Source organism: Drosophila sechellia, chromosome 3R (genome assembly GCF_004382195.2).
Source record: "Drosophila sechellia strain sech25 chromosome 3R, ASM438219v1, whole genome shotgun sequence".
NCBI lineage: Eukaryota > Metazoa > Arthropoda > Insecta > Diptera > Drosophilidae > Drosophila > Drosophila sechellia.
Window position 1 is genome coordinate 7,261,327 of NC_045952.1, and position 18,598 is coordinate 7,279,924.

The following is an 18,598-nucleotide window of genomic DNA, read 5'->3' on the forward strand; positions in this document are numbered from 1 at the left end:
AAAACGCCCGAATACCCTACCCTAGCTACCCCTACCCAATTTCCAAGTATCCGAGTATCGCACTCCTGACAGCGGGTCGTAAATTTGCGGCCCTTATGCGCACGCACTTAAATACAATCATAATAATAATTGAAACAATTTACAAATTAAAAAGCCACAAATCTTGGCACCGAAACTTGACAATACAATTAGAAGACTAGCAGACTGACAGTCGAAGAAAGTGGCCAACCGAAATCTAAATTTATCAATAAGCAAGTGCCTTTTGTGTGCTGGCTGGTAAATAAATATGCCTGCAAACGCACTTCAGTGGGAAAGATTGCGGTTGCTCTTTTATACGGCTCTTAAATGAACAATGAACGCAATTGAGGCCACATCAACCATCCGACCAAAATACATACTCTTATGTTCACATGAATGTATGGCTGCAGTCCACGGGGAGGCAATTGGAATATAATATCTTAATGCATTAATGGTTAAGTCGTTTATTAATAAATTATTACTGTGTTTTTTGGCTTGCAGCGCCCACAAATTGCACATTTCCGGCGAGATGGGAGGGCTCCTGGTTCCTGTCCGGCTATCAGCAATCCATACACATCAAGGGCTCCCAGTTCAGCTATCGCGGCAGGTGTGCGGCCTCCGATGGTAACAAATATCTGATTGTCGACGAGTAAGTACCAACTCTCCGTCCGGGATAATCCAAAATGCCCCCGCCCACGTTGGGGCCTTTGGCGTCCCGCTTCGACCCGCTAACAATATGCTAACATCTCAATCCGATACTCGGTCCAGTGGCTGGCGAAATATAGCGAACATTGTACCTACCATTTCCTACGTTTTTGGCACAGGCCGAGAGGAAAATGAGATGTTCTGGTTTACTTTCCCCCACATATGCATTTTTTTTGTGTTGGTCCCTTTGTCGAGGAGTGCCTATAATTGAATAAGTTTTCATTTCTGACGGAGAAGGTGTGTGTGCTCGGTAAAATGTGTTAAGGTAAGGCTGCGGACGCTGCGCGCGGGCGGGAAAACGCCGAACTAACCTCATTAAAAAGAAGCCAGTCAGCAGCACATCGAAGCGAGTGGAGTGCCGGCCAAAGACAACAGCAAGGGGTGAGCGACATCGGCATCGACAGCGGCAAGGAGGCGACTTGAACTGAGGTACACCGGGAGAAAAAGTCAGTGAAGTTGTAACATTTACTCTTCTAAATTGGAAATAGATTAGGTCTAGAGTGTGCGTAGTATTTTCACCAACTTATGAAGCTATAGTCATTTGAAAGGCAGTTTAAGCTCATTTTCACTTATAAGATACTTATATATGTACACGTATAAGTCATTCTCTGGCTTAATTGTTTTAAATTTTAATAGTTTGAGAATATTTTTCAACGATATATGTACATATATGGTAAGCTTTAATGCTGTCCTCATTGCATACCCATACTCATACTCATATTATTGCGTCTTAAGAAAATTAGATACAGCACAGAGCTCAATTCGCTGGATTTTTCCCCAGTGTACCTCCACACTCACAGTGTCGCAGGGAAACCTGTCGTCAACGTTATCGCTAACGTTGTCGTTGCCGCTGTTGTTGATGTTGCCGCTGCCACTGCCGCCGCCTGCCAGCTGCTGCTCTTAACTTTTGCCTTTGAAACGGGTTTGAGTCGAGCCGAGTTTTGTTTGCCGCACCATGTCCTCCGCAATCCATCCGCACTCCATCTGCTCTCCGGGTGCTGGGCACTTTCTTGGAGGCAGCGCGCTGCTCGTAATTCGGATGTTTGACAAGAGGCAGTCATGTACCAAGACAAAAACCACCCAGAGCCCATCTATCTCAGAGTTCCCCTGTACCTACATATATCGCTATAGAGAACCGATCCGTGCCTGTGTTTGTGTACCCCCTCCCCCCACCACTCGTGTTGTAAATGCTCAGTAGCACAAGCTAAAAACTAAATCAAACTTTTTACGTGCCCCCGTATTGTGTTTTTAATTTAGAGAACTGCCTTTTTGACTACTCTGTATCTGTGTTACTCAAGCATTTCTCCTACTTAGCAGCTCTGTTTGTAGCTGCCCGTTTTCCGATGGCTTTTCATTTAAACGATACGAAACGAAAACCAAAGACATTTAAGGAAAATTGCTTTTTGTCCTGCGAATTTCCATGCCATTCCTTTCGCTTTGGTCTGGAATTCCTCCTTTGTTTTCTTTCGTACGAATGTTTTTTAGCCGTAAAGAGCAATGCGAAAGACAATTAAAACCCTTTTAAGCTGCTTCCTTAATGGGGGAAAAAAGAAACAGAAGTACCAAAAAGTAAAAACAAAGAAAATGCAAAACATTAAGTTTCCCAAAGCGGAGTTTATGTATTTTGAATTTTCTGTTTTGCCATGTTTATGCTTATGAATACTTAATAAACATATGAATAATCCTACCTTTAAGCTAAGTTTTTCCGTTGTAGCTGAAATGTGAAAATGTTTTTTGATTTTTCCGCTGCCTTACTTTTACTCTTTAAATAGTATTGGCCTTTTTGCTGTGCTGCTGGAGGCGAGGGCGGGTATTGTATACATATTTAATTCGTTTTTTGCCACGCCCTCTCCTCCGGCCTCCATTCATTTTGCTCTGTACAAGTTTTTGTCGTATACCAATAAATATCGTAAACATATGTATCGAAACCAAACCGAGCCCCATCTACTGTATCTTACGAACTAGGAATCCAACAGAAACCCCACATTCAGCCCAACCACAATCAAATATCAAACAAACCCAAGATGAAACTGTTTATTTTGATACGTTATCTGCTTATCAGTACGAATAAATATGTATTCAGAATATTTTTACATCACTTTTCAACAACATATATTTTGTGAGTTTCTTGCTTTATTCAGTGTACGTCCTTTGAGTTCCTTTCGATGATCATTTAATTACTTCTACTCGAAATAGAACATCAACTTAGTAATCAACCATTCAATCGATTGTAACAAAAAAAAAAAACGTGGGCAAAGTCGAAACACATCAAGCTAAAAGTAACTCCGTTAAGATCCTAGAAAGGGATGTTCTAGTTTCGACTTTGGGACACACTTTCGGGATTATAACATATTCGGCAACAATAAATAAAACGACATTCGAAACTAGGCAAAGGGGTTTCGCTATTACACCCAGTTTACGCCCAAAACATAAGAACCTCCATTTCCGATGCCTTCCATTCACACAAACTCACGGAGGGACTTGCAGAATGCCCGGTCAAAGTCTTAGCCCTAGTTACCAACAACTTTACTTGTCGATTGCGCCAAGAACCCGAAAACAAGCCAACACATCCCGCACCACCGAATACCGAACCAAGAAATACTAATACTAATACTGATACTAATACCCAACATGAAGCAATAAACTCGAGTATTTTGAACCACACAACCATAAAAGCATATACACAAGCAATACCATATACCTTATACAATATACCATATAGAATATACGTTAAACAATGAACCATATATACCAACTACCGATACCGAATACAAAACTTTTCGTTGCAACCAAAAACTCTTTTAGGAAAGGATGTCATCGTTGCCTGGTTATCTATGAGAAGCATAAAAATGTGCTCCAATATAAAGAAAGTGAGTGCGAAGGTGATAGTATGTATATGCATCAGTCGAACCCATCTGCACTGGCGATGCGTAGCTCTAATAAACAAAGTGATCATAGGGGGGGAGCTCATCCCAATACGAACGGGCATTCAAGACTATCTTCATCGGATCAGTACATAATGAGATCCAATGACGATATGAATGATTGTAAGCATTAACTTTATATTTTTCTATATATCTCTATCTCTCTCTCTAAAATAAGTTATAAGCAAAGCAAGCAAACTAAATGAAAATACAAGACTCTATCTCCTAACTCGCTATCTCAAAATACCAGTTATCTGTTATCATTTTAACCTATTATTACATATTTCGAAATGCTCCCTTAGTTAACCAACATGACTAACCTAACTTTATCATTTAAGCGCTATTTTCATTTCACTCAAAACGAGAATACAAAAGTTTTTCGTTCTCTCCAATGACCAACTGAAAAGCAACAAGTACAAAAAAATACAAAAAAAAAAAAAAATCGAAAAAAATGATGAAAATGCGTTCTCAATTTTTATAACTCTTTTTGAAAACACACACACGAAACAAACGCAGGATTTTGAATAATTTTTTCGGTATTTCCGATAAGTTATATTGGGTTGTTCTTCTTTTTCTTTCGTTCGAAGTAACTTTAGTTTTGGTTTCAGTTCTCGTATGAGTTTTGATGCAACTTTTTGTTACTTATACAAAACAAAACCAAAAAAAAAAAAAAAAAAATGAAAACAAACCAAACCAAACTTGTAAATAGTCTCAAACAACAATTACTCTGCATACCAAATGAATAAAAATAACTCAACTTTGTTTACTTTTGTCATGGCAAGGGTCCTCTCTCTACCTCTCTCTCTGTAAATCTCGAACTCACCTCACTTTAATCAAGCAATCAAGCAATCAATCAACAACGAATAACCACTCAATGTATCAATCAACAAGAAGTACATATCTAACCACAAAAATATATATATAACCACCTAGAAAACCGATAACAAAACCAAAATGAATTGTATATTTCCCTCAGCATACACACGTTGCAATTTATCCCGAAAGCTACCACTATAAAAATTAACCAATACCCAATGTTAGTGTCAATCCAATTAAGCTACTTAGTTGCGATTTGCAAGCGTATTAGCGGATTAGCAGATTAACCCCTCCCAACAGAGCCACCAATTAAAGCCAAACTGAAACTGAATCCGATCCAGAATCAGAACCAAAAACAGAACCCAAAGCCGAGGGCCAAAACAAAACAACTAGACTTACTCTACTCCACTCAGTAGATTCTGAATACGAAAACCATCTAGACAAAAGAAAGCAGCGCGGCCGTATTTAATTCTAATTCCAAATCCAATTGAATCGGAACCAAAAGGCGGAACCCCATTCGAATCAAAAGCAGGGGGAAAAGCAAAACAGGAAACTATAACCAGTTTTAGTTAAGAACCTTTGTTTCTCTCTATTTCCGTTCAGTTTCTTTTTCAATTTGTGCTCTTTCAGTTCCAACTTACTGTAAATAATTCCCAAATACAAGCGAAAAAATGTTGTAAATATATAAAAAGTAATAACAAAAACAAAAAAGAAACATGAGACTGAAAAATAAAATTGTTTGTTCCATAACCATTTTTTATTACCAAACATTTACATATATCTAAATATATACCCATATATATTTGCAAACTCTATTCAATATTTATATGATATGTATATTTTCCTTACTTCAACATTTCCAACCACTCCAACAACAGATCCCTCGAAAACCTAAAACTAAAACTAAAACCGAAACCAAAACTAAAACCCAAGCCAAAACTAAAACTACAAATCAATTTGGAGCAATTCAAAGTTAAAACACGTGTGCGAGAGTGTGTGCCAGTGTGTATTTGATTCAAATATCGAGAGATGAATAATAACAAACTGAGGTGTGTGCACACACACACGCACACACACACGAGAAATTTGATTGGATTTTGGTTTTGAAATTTGCATATTTGAAGTTTTGTACATTTTTACCAGACGCAGCTAAGTTTTTGTACAGTTCGTTTCGCGTTTGTTCCCATCTGTATAGTTCTGTATAGTTCTGTATAGCAAACAAAGCAATCCGAACCCCAAATGAGCACCCACACATCTGTATTTACAAAACAAACTTGTATTTAGTTGCGACCCAGAGATGCGACTCATCTACTCATCTGTAAATAAATCTCACCTCAAATCATGACAAAGACCAAAGACCAAAGACCAAGCACACCGGACCCGAGAACACGACGATCCAACAGAACCAATATGGAGTATGGAAGTCTTGTACCAATTTCCCAAAAACGTACCCATTCAAATGTCGGACGGTTGAGCGTATTGAATTTCCAATAGGTTCCAGTACTTTGGCGAGCTGTCGAAGAATTATTGCCTAAGTTTGTTCATCCTATTTTTTCGCTTTATCTGGCATCACATTCACAACCCACTTACTTAACTTTACCCGCCCGCCCATGATTTATTTATAGGTCGAAAATGGAAATTGGAAACTTGACACCGAGTGTCAAAGTGTTTTCACTTCATTCCGACGGGACTCGGAGTACTCGCAGCAATTATTCCTGGCGAAAGTACCCATCCATCCCATCCATCCATCCATCCAACCATCCATACCAGCTGCAAACATTTTATTCGCATCCATAACTCGCTGTTAATTGCTGTAATGCCCTTAGTTCTTAATCAGGTAGCGAGCTGCTAGTGCACCTAATTACCGGGGAAAATAGAAAATAGAGACGGCATAAAAGTATCTCATTGGCACATAATGCAGTTTGCACCGCCACCGCTCGACCTTCTTACATGCTCACTTAACCTCTCCATTAGTCGGACTTAGACATACAGATACAGATTCAAGCTCAAAGCGAGCTTCCAGATCCAGATCCGTCATGGCAACGCCGCAATCCACCCGGACACGCATAGAAATGTAAATTCATTATTTATTATTTGTTTGCCTCAATAGAAATCAAATTAGTTTAAGTGGCGAGCTCTTGGCCCAGAGCAGAGCGCAGTCAGTCAGACAGTTGGCTTCGCATTTGAAAAACGCCCACCCACGCGCCACGCCCATCGCCACCCAGCCGCCCATCCAACCCGCCCGCCCCCCTCTATTTTGATATTTTCCACTTGATATTTCCGAGCTGGAACCCCAGTAGTCCGACTGTCTGGCTGTTTGACTGTTTGACTGCCTGACTGGCAGTCTTGGCTGCCTGCCTTCCTTTTTTCCTTGATTTGATTTTGTTTAAATATTAAACGAGAGTTTTAGGTCTCATTTATAATTCAGGGGATCCCCCGTCCGGCCCGCCGCCCATCCACCACCCATACGCCCCGATTTTGATTCCGATTGAGGGGGCGGGGTCAAGTTGGTTTTGATTAGCAGACCGTAAAACAATGGTATCAATAGTACAATGGAATTGCGTGTGTGCTGTTCTTTATTAAATCATTATTTGTTTAGATTGTCACACAGGCGCGCACACAAACACGAGATTAAATTTCAGCTTTGGATAAAAGAGCAAGCCCTTCGGCAAACTGAGAACTGAAAACGGAAAATGGAAAACTGAAAGCTGAAAACGCTGCAAGGACCCATCCTATGCATTTCGGTCATATTAAGGCCTTTAAATTGAGATTTACAGCAACGGGCCATAATAAAGTTGCTTTCAATTACGACAGTTTCAGTCATTTTTATGGCCCACAGCAAACACACACAGGGAAACAATGTATCTGCATCTGGCTTGGCAGACTGTAATTGGGCTTAGACAGTCGACAGTTTCAATTACTGAAAACTTGTACATACGGGATTAGCAGGGAAAGCCTTGTTAATTGCTATAAGGCTAATGTAGTGTCGTTTTCACTCGTGTCGGGCATCAAAGGATATGGAAGGTTTTCCACACACCCACACATCCACACACTGGCGAATCTACACTCCGTGTCGAAATAATAGGTTCATTCGAGGCAAGTTGAATCTATATATATTATATAGATCAAGTTCATTCATTTGAATATCAATTGAATGTACTCTTAAATTAACTCCCTAAAAAAAAAAACGTAGATATATAAAATCAACTTCGTGTCAAGTCCTATTATTTCGACCATGGGTGTGCCCAAGCGAGCAAAGTGCGTGTAAGCGAGCTGCCAATCAAATGAACGAGTCTGCTGCCCGACTCCTGAATCCTTCGATTCATTGGCATCAATGATAATTCAATGCGAGCCATCAAAAGCAATTGCATACTTCGGGGCGTTTGCTAACTGCCATTTAAATTGCATTTTCGAGTACAAACTATACACGATAGTAGGAGTATCACTAGCCACTCGACCCCTTAGCCATCCGCCGCCGCCCCAATCTCTCCCAATCTTCACTGCCCCCCTTAATTATGTTTACCGCTTTTTTGCGAGCGCTTTTAGTCAGACATTTTGTGTAGCCGGTGACGGGCTGCCAGGCAGCATTTGCATACCAATTTCCCCACCAGCTACCCACCTGAATGCCTCCTTTTTGCGATTCCACCTGCACTCCGCCAGCAAGCAAGCAAAAAGCGGAAAAAGCCCGGGCATAAAAAATGAAGCCTTGGCCGGGGTGATGGGCACTCAATGAAGGCCAGGCCGCAGCGTTTTAATTGCAGCGCAGAAGCGTAGGCGGTATATGAAAATAATTAAAATAATTAAGCAAAACTACGGCATCCAAGCACTCGGCGCTTTCAGGAGGAGGAGGAGGCGGCGGCCGGCCCATCTACTTGAGTTCTCGTTTTTTACATTTTTCCGCCAAAATATTCAACAATCATCTCCGTTCGCCGCAGTTTCCGCCAGTTTCTTTTGGCCATTTTATTACGAGTTTATCTTTTTGGGCGTTCAGCGCCGCCCTCTCGCATTCCTCGGGCCCTCATAATTTGTATTATGTTATTTGGTGTTACAACATAACAGGACATGCTTTCGCCAATTTCGGTGCAAGAATATTTAAATTTAATCAAATGTCGGTAAAAATGTTTGCCATGCCTTTTGTGCCCGCTTCGGAAAAGCAAAAAAGCGGAAAAAAAAGCTGGTGAGGGAAAACCATCAACAATAACAACACGCACACGTAACAGGGCATTGCCATTCCATTTGGGGTGGAAGTGGGTGCAAGTGGGTGTGCGTGTGGGTGCAGAGGAGCGGTGTGTGTGGATGGGTGGGTGGGAGTTTCCACCTGGACGTTGACTGGGTAATTTGTTAGTGGGGCCGGGAGGCGCAGGAAACCCAACTCAACCCCGATTCTAGTCCGACACCGAGTTTTATTTTATTTTATTTTATATAGTTTTTGGCATTTTCATGTGCCCACTTTTCCTTCGTGTTCCGCCTTTTTTTCCGGGGCCTGCGTGAGTTGGTACAGTTTTCGCCGCGTGTACATATATATGTATGTGTGTGTGTGTGTACATATAGAGCGCGAATACCGAATACCGAGCATAAAAACTTATTTACCTAGGGACACCCGGGAACGGAGCCGGATTCCGGATTCCGATTCCGGGGCGATTCAGTGGCGTCAGGCGCCCGGGGTGTCAACCAATTTCGAGTGTTTTCCCCGGGTCCTGGACCGCAACAAAAACGAGAAGGGGCGGGGCGTGTTGGAGTGTGGGCGAAAAAGAAAATCTCTCAACGCTCCTGGCCAAACACACACACCGTGTTGCCAATTGTTGTTGTTGTGTGTTCCCGGCGTGGACACACACGCACACACACACCGCTGCCGCCGCCGCCATGACCCACACATACGTATATTCTCACATTGCCATTTTCATTTCAATTCATTTCATTTATTTATGCAATATTTTATGTGCTCATTCATTTTTTGCCCGTTCCGTTGTCGTCGGTGTGCCCGATTGTTCTATTAATTTGTTGTCGCTCCTCGTTCGGGCTCCTCGTGGTCCCCGTACCATCCAGCCCATCCAGCCCATCCAAGCCATCCAGACCATCCTGGTCGGTGGCGTTTTGGCCCGGTTATTTGCCATCCGCCTCGGTTCGGTTCCATTGTCAATTTGTTGGATACACGTCTATTTGTACCTAGTATTGTATGCGCATAAAATTCGTGCCATAAACCCCATTCGTCTTAATTTGTATGCCTTGTTTTGTTACGGTTACGGCTACGGTTAGGCTCTGTGTTTTGTGTTTTCTGTTTTCTGTATTTTGTTGATACTTATTTATTATTTTTATGCCCGGCTCACTTATCTTTGCGTGTCTAGCCTCCGTGGCCCCTTGCCGAACGGATATTTTTGGGTAATTGGGGAGTGTAGAGGAGGGCTGCATACCATAAACTAGCCTCGTGCATTAAAGCCAAATTCGACAGAACTGCAAGCAATAAATTCGCGTAGCCACACATAAAACAATCATCATCAGCAGAGGCGGAATTTGATTCGAAATGATAATCTGATTTAGAAGCAGAATCTGAATCTGAATCAAAATCAGAATCAGAATCAGAGGCGATGGCCTCAACGTAAACGACAGTTGTAGAAATGTGAATATGAACAATGACAATAACAATTACAACTACACACAACGCTGTAAATAAAGGTCCAAATTCCATATATTCTCTTGTACAGATATTTAATTGTGTTTGTTTGTTGGTACATACATACTTACATACATATTTACTACTGATTGATTTGATTTTGAGTTACTTTTGAGATACTGTTCGTTGTCACCAATTGAGACGCTTTGATTTTGTTTTTTGAATATTATATATAACTCTTTGTATTTGTACATGATTATGATTATTAATGTTTATATTAATCCACTGCTAACAAAATCATCATCAACTTTGTACAGTAAAACCATGAGCGAGTTTTAAAGTAAACCAAATGAAGATTAACCCAAATCTGGAGCTTCGGCTTGTGACGAAGTTGAAAGTAGGATTTCCAAGATTGGTAGCGGTGCATGAAGAGATGTACATAAACACACTTGTAATATACAACTCCATACCTCTAAGTTCACCAATGTTTCCTCTCATAAGCTTCAAATTTGATTGTGATCCGAGCGAACGGTTTGTAAATCTCCTTATTATGGCTAATAATGTTTTTTGGATATAATTCTTGCCTTGTTTTTTACCTAATCAGATCGAGTCTGCCAAGCTCTTGGAAATCGTACAACCCAAATACCCAAATGCCCATTCCATTTCGAAAAGAATGCCTTTCAAATTTCATTTACCGGTTTGTTAAGTTTCCTTCAGTTGTCCGATCTCCAAAATGCACCCAACCGCACCCGAATTACCCACCACAATCCCCAATCACAACTCCCGCTTTTGAGTTCTGTTTTCGCTTAAAAAAAAAAAGAAAAAAGGATTTAAACAGGAAAATTCACTGGTTTCCATAGAGCCTACGAAAGCGAATTCGAGACACATCTGTATAGAATGTCATGCGCTCATTACTTTACCTACTCTCTGTCATACTTTGTTTTCTAATTCAATTTCGTGGATGTCAACAAGAAAGGATTTCAGCTAAATTTTGTGCTCCTTTGCACATGCCTGTGAGAAAGAAAAATTGAGAAGAAGAAAGATAACGAACCACGGCAAAGTGATGATATGATATGTACATATCTAGCCACGATTATATAATATCGAGTACATCTTTGTATGATGATATGATGATGAAATGTTGGGATGGGCTGCCCGGTGACCGCTAGTATAATTGTCTCATTTATCAATTACTTATTGTACTTTCTTCTTACTACATTCTACCTAACCTAACAACCTACTACTACTTTACCTTACTACTACCCTACTACTACTATTCGTACTACTATTTGCTCTATGGGTTCACCATTCTGTGTTGTTCTTTCCTTTCTGTGTGTCCGTGTTTGTGTCCTTTTCAGTTCGGTTCCCCAGCTTTGGTTGTTTCGATTTTTTGGTTTCCTCAGTTGCTTTGTTGTTGTTTAATTAGTTTCCATTCAGCTTCGTTCTGTTGTGTTCTGTTCTGTTCGGTTGAGTTCAGTGCAGTCGGTACTCCCTACTCTGTACTCTGTACATACATGTGTGTAATTTAATTAATGTAATTTTAACATGAAACTCAACAATTTCTGCTCTCGGTTACTCATAAGTTACAATTGTGTCGTTTGTTCGTTCGTTCGTTCGTTCGTTAGTTCGTTGGTTGGTTCAATCCTTTGTTGTTCCTCCTCCTAGCTGTGTGTGTCTCTCGTTTATCATTGTTGTTCGTGTTGTGCGTGTGCGTTAGATTGTTTTTTGGGCCACCATACTCTGCTGTATACTGCAATTTAGCCCGGCTATCTAATATAACTCTGCGCTTAACGGTCCGTCTGACCGCAATACAAAAACAAAAAAAAAACAAAAAAACTACCAAAAAAATCGTAAAGAGAATACCGAAAACCAACTGCAAAAGTATTATAATTTATTTTACATTTTTTTCTTACGTTTTTCCATGTCTGTGATGTCGTTTTTTGCCTTGTCATGATATACTCCCATATATATGCTACAAACGCTTCTCCGTAGTATTTGACCATTACACGCACACACACACAAACACATACATGTACTCCCACTCAAAAGTGAATATGAAAAACACCCGACACCCACACCACACAAACAAACATGACACACGACACTCACACACTGCCACGCCCACTCTACACCTTTCTTTTGTGCCTTGTATAACTCATAAAGTGTAGTTGCTACTTAATTACAATCATTACTCAAAAACGCCACAAGGCCGGTCCTGAAAAGCTGAAAACCTGAAAACCTGAAATCCCGTCCACCCATCTACCCAATGCAGTCGATTACACCCGAGTGTATCCTGCATATCCTGGCTTTTTACACCACACATATTACATACGTAATTGGTACTTTTTCCATAATTATTTACTCTTTTTGCGACTCTGCGTGTGCCTGTTTTTGAGTTCCTTGCCGTAGCCTGTGTAATGCTAAAGAAACCAACTGAAACAATTCAATTTGCTGAAAGAAAAGTTGAATAAAAACCAAATGCGAATACGAAACCGTTTGTTGTGTGTCTTTTTAGCTGTAAACATTTTGTACTGTTGAGAACAATGCCTGAATGTGTTTATGTATATATTATGCCCATATCTGTATCTGTATCTGTATCAGTATCTGTTGGTGTATACTTATACGAAACGGATTTTAGTTACAATTAACTTTACACCCACAACTCTACAACTCTTACCAGTAAAAAAAAAACGAAAAAGAGAGGACCCTTTACCAAAAGAACATGTATATGCCATATACATATATATGCCACATATATCTCTCGCGTTTGCCATAAAGAAACCATAAACCACCGATTACCCAATTTATTCATCATGAGTAAATGTTTGTTATTATTATTATTATTTAGTTGATTCAAATGTTATGCTTGCTCTAGCAACAACTACCTTATATACGGCCCTACCAGGCACTAACATTATTTTACGACCTGAATTGCCTCTGTTCCACCTGCCCCCCACCACAATACCCAACCCAACCCAACCCAATTCCAATCCCAAGCCCAATCTCAATCTCAATCCAAAACCCATCCAGATCCCGTGCTTCTGGTTTCAGAGCCGGAAGAACAAGATGAACCAAGTGTGTGTTTTTGCTTTTCGGTTATTTTTTTATGAACGTGTCGTGCCTTTCAGTTGAGTTTACAATACAGAAGTTGGGCAGTGCAGTTCCACAGCCCAAGGAAGCGCCGCTGAAAATGAAAAACTCTTGTCTTTAAGTTATTTCTGTGAACGTCATAAGTCTTTGGTTTGTTGTTCCTTATACCGCCTTTGGTTTGTTTGCCTCTTTCTTTCTTTGTTGTCTCCTATACATTTTTGTTGTATTTTTCTGGAACTTACATACTTATCTTACTTATGTATTGTACTTACCGCTGCTTTTTACACATTTCCACAGAAATTGTTGTTGTTTCTCCACTCGGTGCCGCACTGGAAGCTCCACGCTGGGGGCATGACCGCGGTGGCAAGTTGCCTTTGCCTTTCCGCACAGCAAAAGCAACTCGCAACGCTCGACTTGCGACATTTTTGCTGATTTAAAGCTCCATTTCGTCATTTATTTGCGCAATTTTCTCCCGGACCATCGGCATCAGCGGCCACTTAATTAAACAAATTTCTGTGCAATTTAAATGGCATGCTTGGCGATGGCCCCGCATGAGAAATCCCAACATCCCAACAGCCCAACAGTCCAACATCCCAATAGCCCAGCAGCAGGGCAGCTTCCAGTGCGGCACTCAATGAAAAGTTGAAAAAAAAGCAAAACCAAAAAATAAAAATATATATAAAACATAATTTCCACATCCCTAGCCCTTTGTAGACTTGATTTCCTTTCAACCATGCCCTTACTTTAATGTTTTGCTATTACTTAGTACAGTTTACTACTTACCTACTCTGCTCCCACTAAAAACCTTACTGCTTTCTACTACTAATAATGCTACTACTACCACCACCACTTCTATAACTACTACTACTACTATTTTTTCCTACTTCTATGTGTTCTGTGTTCAACGACCATCTAATTTGCGATTTGCATTAATTGAATTTTTATTTGTGCTTTTAAAATAATCATGTCCCCCAGACTTTTGCAAGGGCCGTGAGACTTTACAGAATCTCTGCGACCAGATTCCGGGCGATGCCCTGCTCTACTCGCTTTTCCGGGAGAGCGCCGAGCCGGTCAAGTGTCCGCTCAAGGGTGAGTAGGCTGCCCAAGCCCCGCCAGGAACTTGGGGCACTTCAGGGACTTTGCCAAGGGGGATCTACATCCATATCTTTCGCAGGACCCTTCATCTTCACGTACAATCGCGGGCACGGGGAGTGCAAGTCGCCGGTGTCCAACATTGAGAGCTGCACGGAGGAGAGCCGCCTCCTGTTGAGCTTCCAGGCCTGTCCCGATGTCCAGGGCACCGAGAGTACGGGTAAGTACCGCCTCCTCCACAGGCGCCAATGACTCATCGCCTTTCTGTGCCCGGCTGGAGCTCAAGACGAACGTCCTTCCTTCCTTCCTTCTTGCTTCCTTTCTTTTCGGTGCTGGTGCTCCCGCAGTCGAGGAGCTGACTTGCCTTGCAACCTGGAAGGACGGCAACTCACGCTACTTGGTCGGTCTCGTCTCGCACCATCACGCCATTTCGAACGAGGAGCGCTATCGCTGCTTTGTCTACGAGAAAATCTCCTCGCTGATGGGTAAGCAGCATCCCAGCCAGCCCCCGGGCAAACAGGATGAACTTTTGTTCGGGCCCTAATACCCGTACCCACTCGTACCCTTTGCAGGCGGACCCAGTATGCTCAGCTCCAAGGATGCCGAATATAAGCTGGCCCAATCCGGCGACGCCACTTGCAATGGCTTAGACAGTGCCGAGGTAAGCATTTTCCACACCCATCCAGATGCCCCACTCCCACTGCGAAAGTGCCTCACCCTGTTCCTCTGCCATTTCACTTAACTGCACTCGAAGAAATAAGTAGGTTGTTCGCATAGTTTCGTCTTTCAAAAGCATCTACCTTATATATTTTAAAGTTCTAATGGATTAAATAATAGTATATGGAGTAATGAACTCTTGCAGATTCTTTACAACCTATTGTATTGTTAAAAAGAACGGCTTCTAACAAAAACCTATAAATAGATTGTGTGCTCTAATTTAATTTTCTTTTAAGCGATTGTTTATTAAGCAACGCCGTTCAACAAATTTTTTTTGAATTCGCTTACGGCCAGTTTGAAAGCTAGAAAATTAATTTTGAATACTGAAATGAGATGTTCATAAGCGACACTAGTATTTTGAGTGTTCAACGACCACGCCCAGTTCCTAATCCAACTAACTGCCGCCCACAGGTCGGCTCACGTATCATGTCGCTGCGAAAACCGCCCATCGCCGAGCGCTGCGACTTCCCGGCGTGGTTCAAGGGACCCCGCCACTGGCATGCCCTCATGGGCAATGCCGTCTACAATTATCATTCCAAGTGAGTAGCAATCAGGCCTGCGGCCAAGTTGTCATCCAAAATCGAAACCGAAACTGAACCCGAACCCGAACTTCCACTTTCCAGCGACGGGTCCGTGCACATTATTAAGCCCAACGGCTATATGGAGACACGTGCGCTGTGCGAGCAAATAAATAAACAGACGCCGACAGAAATGATGGCCGTGGTGCACTACACCACCGGGTGGTAAGTGGCCCCAAATTGAAAATACCCAGCCAGCGAATTCAATGTCCGCTCCCCTTGTCCGCCGGCAGCCAATCGGGATTCATGTGCATGATGTTCTACCGCCGGGACACGTTCGTCATCGAGATACAGACCGGCAAGCCTGCCATTCGCCTGGAGGATGCCTGTGCACCGGATCACTTTGACATCAATAAGATGGCCTACATTACCTTGCTGGGTAAGCTGCACTGACTCGCCTGCCGCCTCTATCGAGTCTCCTCTCTCAAACGCTTGTTTATGTCGCTCTTTAGCAAGCAATCCGGACTTGGCCATTTGTCCCATGGAGGGCATCTACTCGCTACGTGGCGCCATCGGACCGCCGTACCTGGCCACGCGCCACAAGCGCAATCACAACGGAAAATCGCATCTGGGCCATGGACATCACCACCACGAGGGCGCTGACTCGGGAAATTTCGGACATAAAGGGTATGTGCTCTGTGTGTGCCGCCACCTCTGACTTTTATCAATCTATTTCCATGGTTACAGACACAGTTCGTTGAGCTTCCGAAACGCGGAGCGCATGGAGCGCGGCTCCTGGCATGCCAATACCCGAGGCCTGCCCGTTCGCAGTCGCCGCAACGCACCCAAGGATCCGCAGGAGCATCAGCAGCAGCAGCAGGAGGCGTTGGTCCTGGAAAAGGTCAACAGCAGCAATACAAGCGTGGGATTCGTGGCCACGCGAAATAGACGTGATGTTCCCGGCTGTGTGCCCAACTACAATGCCCAGCGGCAGCTCTGGGTGGGCTGTACGGCGGAGAACTTGATAGACGTTAGTCCGCTGTGCAGCGTGGATGGTGAAGAGGGTGAGTGGATGTCACCTAACTGCGGGTGTAATCTATGTTGACACTTTGCCCATGTAGCATTTGATAGATTCCTTATCGTCACGATTTAGTTGAAGTCTAGTACATATATTCAATTTTCACTTAGTCCTGAATATCTTTAAACGATTTTGGTCATGATATGAGCGGTGTGTTCTCAAGAATCATTAGATTTGTATAGTTTATGTTTAAGTAGTTAACACTGCAATCTTACTCCTTGATCTGAGACCACTAGGCAATTAGTAATTATTTATCTTAGAAGTTATTTTACAGCAGATAGAATTGATTTTACACCTTTCTAATGCAGTAATATGAATGATGGAATGAAATTTATAACATTCTTCTCTTGTCTATGTCCAGAGTACTCCTGCCACGGTTCCTGGAGCGAGAACAGCACCTTCTACATCATAGCGCGACACAAGGGCAGCAAGCACGGAGTGTGTCTGACCTATCGACCCACGGAGGGCACGGCTGCCAAGTTGGTAGTGGGCGATGCCTGCTATCGTGGCACTCAGAAGCCGCCCGATCACCATTTGGAGGCCAACCTCTCTGTTTTGGGTGAGTAACTGCACGAACTAACTGAAATTCAGAAACATAACGCTTCGAATATGCAAAAAACGCAGGTAAATGTGGCGAAACTGGCGCCAGTGCCGCACAAGTTCATCTGGCCAACTGGCTGCTCCTGGTGGCGATGGCGTCATGGCTTCAGCTGCACAGCTGAGGGACAACAAGTGGCAGGAACTACAAGTAGACACACGTGGGCACCTAAGCGTGACAAGCCAAAGCGCTACGTATACATCACTAATTCCCCGAAACCAAATCCCATTATGATCGACATGTATACAAGACACATCTAAGACTTATTGTATATTTCGTGTAGTATGTGTAAGGCGAAATCGAACCACTTCGCGCTGGTTTGGCTGTATATAATGTATTGTTTTTTTCTTTAGTAATGATACACACTTTTGTTTAGTTCTAAGTGCTTAAAATAAACGAGATTTCGATAATTAAGACACGCAGGAGCACACAATATGGAAAATGGTTTGCAATACAGCCTTAGGTCAGCGCTATTTGTATTAGGCCTAGTAAAACGCGTCTATTACTAAAAGTAGCGCCACTATTAACGCAAGTATGCTGCAAATGCTACCCGTTAAGCATTTAGAACATAAAACCAACCAGAGAAAAGACATCAGAACTATACGAACACAAGCTAAAAGCTTCTTCGTTTTGTTTTTTTTGAAATCATCTTGTAGTGTGTTGTACGACATGTATTTTTTATATATAATTTCCGAAATGTTTCCTACAACAAAGTACATATGAGATGCAGGACGAAGCCAGAACATTTTAAACTATACAATATAAATGTGAAACGTATTCGGAGAAAGTCCGATTTCGCGATGCTTTCAAAATGTACAAACAAGCAAATGGCCGATGGGTTGGCCACTCCATGATTATTACGCTGCGTGCAGCTCAGCATAAATATATATGGCATAAATAAACAATATATTTTTATGTACAAAAACGCAAAATCGTGCATACATACATACATACGAGTATATATAATGGATAACGTTTTGCATAGGATCGCATTGGTTTCATAATACATAATTAATACCTTGCAAAGTACGCATATATTGTATGATTCATTGTAATAGTTATATATACTGGCAAGCATACACACGTAGGCATGTAAGGAAAGTGAGAGATTCGAGCAACTTTAATAAGTAGAGGCACACCACTTTCATAATCAATCAACTAACTTTGTAAGACACAAACAAAACAACACAAAAACAAAGATGAACTCACGACTCAACCAAACGAATGGAGAACAGATGGTGTCAGGTCGGTAGTGAAGGATGCTAAAATAATTAGAGTGTTTAAGACAATTAAGCGGTGATATAGGTCTAGAATAAAGAACTGTGTAAATCTCTGATAGAAGCACAACAACGGACTGCGTTTGCAGTTGAGAAACAGACAACATCTGCTGGGTTTTGAGCGAGGAATTAATGATGATCAAGTGTATCCAAA

At 42.0% G+C, this 18,598-nt stretch overlaps 1 protein-coding gene across 5 annotated transcripts in view; it reads left to right on the top strand.

Moving 5' to 3' along the window:
- LOC6614375 overlaps nucleotides 1-17,600 on the top strand; it is a 29,169-nt gene extending 11,569 nt beyond the window's left edge. The window contains exons 3-15 of one of the 5 annotated variants that reach the window (XM_032720800.1): nucleotides 520-667; nucleotides 3,529-3,770; nucleotides 14,131-14,253; nucleotides 14,339-14,476; nucleotides 14,604-14,741; nucleotides 14,829-14,917; nucleotides 15,385-15,512; nucleotides 15,597-15,716; nucleotides 15,785-15,930; nucleotides 16,004-16,178; nucleotides 16,239-16,555; nucleotides 16,931-17,128; nucleotides 17,194-17,600. In XM_032720800.1, coding sequence (XP_032576691.1) covers nucleotides 520-667; nucleotides 3,529-3,770; nucleotides 14,131-14,253; nucleotides 14,339-14,476; nucleotides 14,604-14,741; nucleotides 14,829-14,917; nucleotides 15,385-15,512; nucleotides 15,597-15,716; nucleotides 15,785-15,930; nucleotides 16,004-16,178; nucleotides 16,239-16,555; nucleotides 16,931-17,128; nucleotides 17,194-17,291 — 2,060 coding nt within the window. In that variant the 3' untranslated portion in view covers nucleotides 17,292-17,600. Of the gene's footprint in view, nucleotides 1-519; nucleotides 668-3,528; nucleotides 3,771-14,112; nucleotides 14,254-14,338; nucleotides 14,477-14,603; nucleotides 14,742-14,828; nucleotides 14,918-15,384; nucleotides 15,513-15,596; nucleotides 15,717-15,784; nucleotides 15,931-16,003; nucleotides 16,179-16,238; nucleotides 16,556-16,930; nucleotides 17,129-17,193 lie in introns of those variants that run through there. The other 4 variants (XM_032720801.1, XM_032720802.1, XM_032720803.1 and 1 more) reach the window with 4 other exon arrangements.
- The last annotated feature ends 998 nt before the right edge of the window (nucleotides 17,601-18,598 follow it).